Genomic DNA, 9232 nt, shown 5'->3' on the forward strand with positions numbered 1-9232 from the left:
GGGAAGTGAGGCCAGAGAAATGGAGCTAAAGGAAGAAGGACAGGCTGGAATGCTAAAGCCCCGAGGGCTCTCCGAGGAAAGGCTTCCCTCCTGTCTGCGGACAGCCAAGGTGGTTTTGGAATCGAGACTATTTGACTGATATCAGCACAACGTGGACCCCAACCCTTGCTCGAGATTTGTTTTCGTGAGAAAGAGAGTTAACATGGAACCTCCATCTTTAGGTGTTTATTATTGTTCACTTACAAGTCCTGTTTTTATTTTGCCCTCTTTCTAGCAGCAAGCTTGCATCTGACCCACCATGACACCCACAGAATCCACAGTGAGTACAGCCCCGCTCCTCGGGCTCCTAAAAACACCCTCCTCTCTTGCTTTTCGGGGGGGTGTGGGGAAGGCTCTCTCTGCGAAGTTTCCTGGGTAAGCGTTCTGTTCAGCAGCGCCCCACAGAGGCGGTCCACACCCAGTGCAGAGGGCTTTGCAAACACAAGAGACAGACGCCCTTCGAGGTGTGTTGTGAAGACAGAGGAAAAGGCTATTTTAGATTTTACTAAGAGCTAAGGGTTTTCATGATCTTCAACTAGAATGAGCTTTGCTCCGTGTGTCTGTTCTGAAACTGAAACCAGAGAGGGTGAGGGTGAACCCATTCACTGTTTTCACAAGATCCCTGGTGGGCACACTGATTGTATTTCTCACATAAAAATACGTCGGTTTCACAAAACCACATAATGAGATTGATTTCTCAGAAAGGTACAAAGAAGTTAACAAAAATTAGTAGGTCATTATCCAGAGAATCATTTGTATTTTTATAGGTAAATGTGACCAATTACAGAATCAAATTAAATTCCCATGCTTTCGTTACATTCATAAATGCCTTGCAAAAATACCTAAGGGGTTTAATTTTGCTTTTCTCCAAGGGAAAGTCTGGGCTTTCCAGGAAGACCATTGAAATCAAGCCTTCTTAGTGAAGCTAACAAACTGCCCTTCCCAGAACACTGTAGGTTTTCACAGTCCACGTAGGGCTGTGGTTGCCATCGTTAAGGTCAGATAAGTCATTTATGATATGCTGACGATGCTTAGCATTGCATGTGTCCCCTCAACTCACACAGAAGAATCAAGAACCAGCTCAGAGGTCAGCTCATCCGGATAATAGGTCTAGCTTTGGTAAACACCTCATTTTTTCAAGAGGGTCTGAGAACAACATAGTTTGCTAAGAAATACAGGAAGAGAAACCTTCGGTAAGAGTATTTCTGGCCCGGCTGTGTGGCTCAGTGATTGAGCATCAGCACATGTACCGATGCTCATTGCCAGTTCAATTCCCGGTCAGGGCACATGCCCACGTTGTGGGCCCGATCCCCAGTGGGGGGCATGCTGGAGGCAGCCAATCGATGTTTTCTCTCATTGATGTTTCTATCTCTCTCTCCCTTCCTCTCTCTCTAAAACAATAAAGGAAAAAAAATTTTTAAAGAGTATTTCTAGACATTTTAATAAGATACAAAAGAGAACTGGTCAGTCCCTCCGGACACAGGCTGGGACACGTTCTATGAACAAGGGTGCCCTTCCAACACACTCCCCGCCCGCCTCACGTCCCATAACAGACTTGAGGCGCTTGACGAGGACACGCACACAGAGTAGGAAAAGAGAACAAACGCAGACGGGGTCAGAGGAAGATGAAAGGACAAGTGGGAAAGAGGGAGAGAAGGTCCAACCTGGGTGTTTAGCCTGAAACTGTGCTATGCGGCCAGGTAGCCCCACGCACCTGGAATGCGGCTGCTCCCACTGAGATGTCCTGTGGACTGAGAGCCGTGTCCCCGAAAGGGTATAGAATGACGCCATACATTTTAGGTTGCTTACATAATGAGAAAACATTCTAGATACATCAGGTTTCACTAAAATACATGAAAATGAATTCCCTGTTTCTTATTACTTTTTTTTCTCCCCATCCAAGGATATTTTTCCATTGCTTTCTAGATAGAGTGGAAGGGAGTGAGGGAGAGAGAGAAACATCAATGTGAGAGAGATGCACTGACTGGTTGCCTCCCGCACGATCCCGACCAGGATGGGGATGGAACCTGCAACCCAGGTAAGTGCCCTTGACTGAGAATCAAACCAAGACCCTTTGGTCCACGGGCCAATGCTCTAACCAGCCAGGGCACTTTTACTGTAATGTGGCTACTAGCAAACTCCAACTTAACCTGGGGCTTGTCTTTGCTCTTGTTGGACCATGCTGGCCAACGCGCCTTGTATGGCTACTATCACTGGGATACAGGTTTGGCTGAGCTTCCTACTTAAAAAGAGAACCCTCATTGATCATAAAATTCCTGTTTCATGAGAATAAAAACCCTCACATGTTCTTCAGGAGCTATGAAGCCTTTCTTTACATAGGACACAGAGCTATATGAACAAACCCCCTGAGGACCCTCTCTCAATGCAGAGTGGGCTGCATGGGGAGTTTCTTAGATCCCACCTTGATGTAGACCCTGGGCATAAAGCTACTGCAGCTGGTGGAAATCATTCTAGAAGGTTCCACCATGTACGCTGGAAGGAATGTGGGGTAAAAATGTGTGGATTTCAGACCCTGCCACTAATTCTCTCTGGCCCAGGCTTTGAGAACAGCCTCTGCAGGTAGCTTCTCCAGCAAGAACAGTGTCTCTAAGACACAATTCAGAGCAGGGAGGATGGAATAAGGGCTTTGCAACTTCAGAATTCCTCATGGGAGCCTGGAGTCCCCCATGAAAAGAGGGACCAGCCCTGAGCTGGACGCCAAAGGAGTACACATAGGCAAGACCGTGCTTAGCACCGAGTCTGACATGCACAAGGTGCTCCAAAGGGAGTGAATACATGCATTTGTAAATACTGACTTGGACATGTGCTGGATCCTGTGTCTACGATCCAAAGGACATTTACCCATCAGGCATGTACACAGTGAGTGTAGTCCTGAGACGGAAGAGACACCTTTGTCCAGGATTCCCCAGCCCCGCTATGAATGCTTGATCTGTTGTGCTCATGCAGATGCCCAAAGCTTCGAACTTGTAAGGATGATGCAGGCTTACCTTGGTCTTCACAACAAATGTGATCTTATACAAACCCAGGGTGTTTTGTGTATGACTCAGATAGCTTTTAAAATATGCCTGAGATATTGAATCAGCAATTTGGAAGATAAGAAAGCAGAAAACATCCAATCATAACAGCAAAAAGAAAAATAAAATACAAAAAATGAGGATAGTTTAAGGGCTTCTAGGACAACATCAAGTGTACCAACACTCGCATCACAGGGGTACCAGAAGGAGAAGAGAGACAGAAAAGAATTGAAAACCTATTTGAAGTAATAATGACAGAAATATTCTATAACCTGGTGAAGAAAATAGGCAAACAAGCCCAGGAAGCACACAGAGTTCCAAACAAGATGAACCCAAGGAGGCCAATACCAAGGCACAGCAAAATTAAAATGTCAAAGATTAAAGACAAAGAGGGAATCTTAAAAGCAGCAAGAGAAAGCAGTTAGTTACTTGCAAGGGAGCACTCATAAGACTGTCAACTGGTTTCTCAACAGAAACTTTGCAGGCTAGAAGGGAGGGGCATAAAATATGAAAAGTGAAAAAAAGCAAGGGCCCACAGCAAGGTTACTCTACCCAGCAATGCCATCCTTTAGAATCGGAGGAGCGATAAAGAACTTCTCAGACAAGAAAAAGCTAAAGGAGTTCATCACCACCAAACCGGTATTACAAAAAAATGTTAAAGAAACGTCTTGAAGAAGAAGGAGAAAGAGAAGGAGAAGAAGCAGCAGCAAAAATATGAATAATAAAATGGCAATAACTACACATCTCTCAATAATTACTTTAAATGTCAATGGATTAAATGTTCCAATCACATGACATATAGTGGCTGGATAACAAAACAAGACCCTTACATATGCTGTCTACAGGAGACTCACTTCAGATAGAAAGACACACATAAACTATATTTCATGAAAATGGAAACGAACAACAACAAAAGCTGTGATAGCAATACATATACCAGACAAAATGGACTTTAAAACAAAGGCTATAATAAGAAACAAAAAAGGACCCAGAAATCCCACTTCTGGGTATTTATCCAAAGTAACTCAAAACACTAATTCAAAAAGACATATGTATCTATATGTTCATTGCAGCATTATTTACAATTGCCAAGATAGAAGCAACCTCGATGTCCATCAACAGATGAATGAATGAAGTGGTGTTTATACAATGGAGTATGACTCAGCCATAAAAAAGGAGATCTTGCATCTGCAACAACATGGATAGACCTAAAAGGTATTTATTGTGCTGAGTGAAATAAGGCAGACAGAGAAAAAGAAATGCCTTAAGATTTCACTAAAAATAATAAATAAATGAACAAACAAAATAGAAACAAACGCATAGATACAGAAAACATTTCGACAGATGGGTGGGGGCTTGTGGAGCAGGGTAGTACAAGTTGGTAGTTACGGAATAGTCACAGGGATGTGTACAGTACAGGGAATATAGTAAGTGATATTCTAATAACTATGTGTGGTGGCAGGTGGGTACTAGATTGACCAGAGTGATCACTGTAAATTATACAAATGTCTAATCACTATGTTATACACCTGAAACTAATACAATATTGTATGTTAACTGTAATAGAAAAATAAAAAATTATGTTTAAAAATACGCCTGGGGAGTCCCTAACTAAATGTAATTCTGTACTGAAGCGCTGGGTCCTGCCACCCTCACCCAAGAAGAAAACATACTTCTGGAGCTTCGAGCAGGACGCGGGGCCCTTGATCTGGGACTCATCTCGGGGAGCGGTGGTCGTGGGCCCCTCGCTGGGCAGAGGCAGATGCTGGGTCTCCTGGGACACGAACTGCGTGAGGTCCCCTCTTCGAGACCCTCCGGGCTGCATCTGTGAATGGGGAAGCTGTTTGCCTCCTGACCTCCCAGCATCAGCCTCAGGCTCATGTGAGAGTCTATTAAAGCTATTTGACCCCAAAAGTGTAAAAACCAACCAAACCTCTACGAAAGCAGTGCCCTGCTTCCTTGTTGTGAGGATTCACGAGGGACACCTGCTCATCCGCATAATTTCACTGACGTTCCTCCAAAACGTCCTTCTCCCCAAAGTTTCACTGAAGCGTGTCACCCATGAGACCTGTCTTGCCAAGAGACTGGCTCTCCAGACAGTGGCCAAAGCTGGAAAGGAAATCTTTTCATGCAAACCGAGGAGGATCCGTCAGGCCTGCGGAGAAAGGGGAGGGGCGGCCATTGCTGGCTGCCAGGCCCTCGAACCATCTCCAGACCAGTCCACTGGGTCTCTCCCTGCACTAGGACTTTCTCTTGCTCACACACTGGAGGTGGTGTCAGGACTAGATTCCAGATCTTCTTAGTTGTAGTCCGAATTACCTTGGGTGTCCACCCTGGGGTCCTTCTGGTACTTTCTGCCAGCCAGGGCCCAATACAATGGACATGTTCCCTTAGCTCTTGGTGTGAGCTTCAGAATTCAGGAGACAACAGGCTCCTGACATCTACTGCCCCTTACCAGTCAACTCCGTGTGTCCTGATGTCTTAATGAGCAACACACACACACACACGGGTCCGTGCTCATACACATTTAGGAAGCACTGTTCTACAAAATCCACCAGATATGAAAGACTCCACAGAAACTTTACAGTTCTAATGTGCAGTTAAAATAAAACAAGCTCTGCAGGACTTTTCAGAGCCTTTAATAAGCTCACCAGTACTGTGAAGTTCAAAGAAGGTGGTATGCTATGCAGAGACTCTCCACTATTTAACCATCAGTATTCCGCCCACACACGGTTTGGGAAATGCTGGTGGAAGCTACTAGGAAGACGTGGAAATGACAGTGTGTATAGACAGGGAGAACCCCGCTAACAGGAGTCTGGTGGAAGAATTTTATTATTTTACTGACCAGTTAAATATGTAAATTAAATATTTAATATTTAAAACAATAAAAAGCTATTGTGGACTTGAGGTTACTTCTAGTCCAAATGCATCCAGGTGAAGTGAAGAACTGTTGCATTTCCCTGAGGGGAAATAAAGGTAGAGATGGCTTGGGGCAAGGGAGCCAGAGCTGGTGGCTCCTGGTGGAATTTGGGGGACTTCCTGGGAGCCCCGGGAGGGGCTAGTAGGAAGTGAGGGCATCTCAGGATCTGTGAGTGATGCGTTTGGAACTTGGCAGATGTGGGATTGCGGCTCTTCTCCTCCCTCCCTCCCTGCGGGAGGTTCTGATCATCAGCCCTTATTCCCACTTCTCCAGCAGGGGTTCTAGGCTGGCTCTGGGCCAGAAACCCACCAAAACTGTAGTGGGGGTGTGTGTGCACATACACACATGCACACAAGTTGTGTGGGTGTGCATATGTGTGAGTGTGCATTGTGAGGACGTGTGCCCCTCTCTGAACAGTGTGCATATGTGTGTGTGAGCATGAGTGTAGGCATGTTTGTGCGTATGTGAGTGTGTGTGCGGCGAGGGCCAGCTTCATGGGCATCTGTCCTGCACAGCTGCACAGGCCCTGTACCTAGAAGTGCCACTTGTTTGGTTTAATGCTCTGTTGTCTTGGAATGCTTAGCGAATTTTGAGCAAGGGACCCTGAAAACGATATAGCCTGTCCTGGCGCTTGTGTGCGCGTACGTGAGAGTGTATGAACTGCGTGCGCGTGCATGTGTGTCCATGGGTGAGGTCAGTGCTTCTGGAGCAGTAGACTCAGAGGGACCCGGACCCAGAAACGTCGAAGAGCCTCTGAAGACCTTATTGGGGAGGAAAGAACAGAGGAGAGGGACAGTCAGAATCATTCAGAGTTTGATAAAGGTTTGTGCCCATCAGTGGTCCCGAGGGGGTCCTACCCCATAAGAGCAGCTGTCACCCCCGTGTGTGCCCTCCACAGGTGGGTTAAGTTCCATGAGAGCAGGAACCATGCCTGACTTGTTCACCTGTGTCGTCAGCATGGACAGGTTATCTGACATATCGTAGGTGCTCAATAAACATTTGTTGAATGAATAAATCTGTTATGATTCAAGCAACGCTCTCAGAATCCCTACTTCCTACGTACACATTTCTTTCGTCTTATCATAGGCTTTGGGGATTGGAAGGGTCTAGTGGTCCTTGCCTCTGCCATCAGACAGAACCTCCAAAAGATTGTCCTTGACCTAACGCTGTCTTGTGTCTCCTTGCAGAGCTTGGTCTCTGATCTGTCTAATAATGACTTCGGCTACGACTACACGTCTTCCATGGATGACTATCTGAACTTCACCCTCACAGACCTCTTCTGTAAGAAGAACCACGTCAGGCAGTTTGCGAGCCACTTCCTCCCACCCTTGTACTGGCTCGTGTTCATCCTGGGCACCGTGGGCAACAGTCTGGTCGTCCTGGTCTACTGGTACTGCACAAGGGTGAAGACCATGACTGACATGTTCCTGCTGAATCTGGCCATCGCTGACCTCCTCTTTCTCGTCACGCTGCCCTTCTGGGCCATCGCCGCCGCCGAACAGTGGAAGTTCCAGTCCTTCATGTGCAAAGTGGTCAACGGCATGTACAAGATGAACTTCTACAGCTGTGTGCTGCTGATCGTGTGCATCAGCGTGGACAGGTACATCGCCATTGCGCAGGCCATGCGAGCGCAGAACTGGCGGCGGAAGCGGCTCCTGTACAGCAAAATGGTTTGCGTTATTGTCTGGGTGATGGCGGCCACTCTCTGCATCCCGGAAATCATGTACAGTCAAGTCAAGAATGAAACTGGCGTCACCATCTGCACCATGGTGTACCCTCGTGATGAGAGCACCAAACTCAAATCAGCAGTCTTGACCCTGAAGGTGATCCTGGGGTTCTTCCTTCCCTTTGTGGTCATGGCTTGCTGCTACACCATCATCATTCACACTCTGATCCAGGCCAAGAAGTCGCCCAAGCACAAGGCCCTAAAGGTGACCATCACTGTCCTTACTGTCTTTGTCTTATCTCAGTTCCCCTACAACTGCGTTCTGTTGGTCCAGACCATCGACGCCTACACCATGTTCATCTCCAGCTGTGCCATTTCCACCAACATTGACATCTTCCTCCAGGTCACTCAAACCATCGCCTTTTTCCACAGTTGCCTGAACCCTGTTCTCTATGTTTTTGTGGGTGAGCGATTCCGCCGGGATCTCGTGAAGACCCTGAAGAACCTGGGTTGCATCAGCCATGCTCAGTGGGTCTCCTTCACAAGGAGAGAGGGTAGCTTGAAGCTGTCCTCCGTGCTGCTGGAGACAAACTCAGGTGCTCTCTCCTGAGGGACCGTCCTAGAGGCGGACAGTCCTTTTGGGGATAACAATCAATACACATACAGCTTTCCCACCGATGGGACCAGAAGGACACCGAAGAAGAAACAGGGAGAAAAAGAAAACTCAGAAAAGAATGAATTGGAACAGGATTAGTTCGGGTCATCATTTTCCAAGCCAGAGTTTTCAAAACGGACTGGCCGTTCCCAGGAGCCTGCTGACTGGCTCCCGACGGCAGTGCCCACAACTCAGGAGAGCTTGCGGGCAGCACTGCAGACTACCCCTGGCCCGGCCCACCAGTGCGCTGACGCCTGGCTGCGGCGTCCGAGTCTCAGCACCACGAGCTGCCGTGGTTTCAGTGCCGAGCCGCCCCTTCCGAAGGTCACGCAGAAGCACTGGCCACGGTGCACCGTCCACAAAAGCACAAGGTTGCATGAAAACTCCCATCTTTGGGGAGTTTCCGCCCTGGTTTTGAGGCTGATGCCTATGCCGGGTCTCATAGATTCTTAATCTAGAATCTTTCCAAAGACCTCAGACCTAGTTCCCCGCTGGTCCCCCTGATCTGGTCTGGGCCAGGGAGGGTCCCTGTTCCTGCTTTGAAACTCTCTGCAGGACTGGTCAGTGAGCTCCTGGCGGATGACCATACCAGCTGGTCACCTGGATCCTGTCGGCTCCCAACCCCTCCTGTGTTCTGCTGGAGGTTCTGTGATCCCTGCCCGCAGGGTGATGTGGGCAAGGGTTCAGCTTGTCCCCCGGTGTCGTGGGGGTGGTCGCCTCAGCCTCCACAGGGAGACGGAGAACCAGCCCTGGGGCCTCGTGGGCTCCCGCGGCCGGTGGCTTCGTGATGGTCCCCGCTGCTGCCCGTACAGCCGAGGCCCGTCGGCCCTCTCGCCTCCACGCCGTCCTTTCTTACTGTGTAGCACTAACACGTTTCAAAGCTTTCAGCTTGCAGATTAGGCTGGAAAAAACTAATA

The 9232-nt window shown here is 47.9% G+C and overlaps 1 protein-coding gene across 1 annotated transcript; it reads left to right on the plus strand.

Annotated features, from left to right (window-relative positions):
* The first annotated feature begins 283 nt into the window (after positions 1-283).
* On the plus strand, positions 284-8296 carry CCR9 (C-C motif chemokine receptor 9). The gene is made up of 2 exons (XM_036267345.1): positions 284-319; positions 7182-8296. Exons 1-2 carry the CDS (start codon positions 299-301, stop codon positions 8268-8270), a joined length of 1110 nt encoding a protein of 369 aa, XP_036123238.1. The 5' UTR covers positions 284-298; the 3' UTR covers positions 8271-8296.
* The last annotated feature ends 936 nt before the right edge of the window (positions 8297-9232 follow it).

This window comes from Molossus molossus, unplaced genomic scaffold (genome assembly GCF_014108415.1).
Source record: "Molossus molossus isolate mMolMol1 unplaced genomic scaffold, mMolMol1.p scaffold_m16_p_18, whole genome shotgun sequence".
In the NCBI taxonomy this organism is placed as follows: Eukaryota; Metazoa; Chordata; class Mammalia; order Chiroptera; family Molossidae; genus Molossus; species Molossus molossus.

Excerpts from the sequence above, each read along its gene's own strand:
- CCR9 (XM_036267345.1), top strand. The coding sequence starts at position 299 with ATGACACCCACAGAATCCACA. Across the intron at positions 320-7,181 it reads TGACACCCACAGAATCCACA|AGCTTGGTCTCTGATCTGTC; the intron begins GTGAGTACAGCC and ends GTCTCCTTGCAG.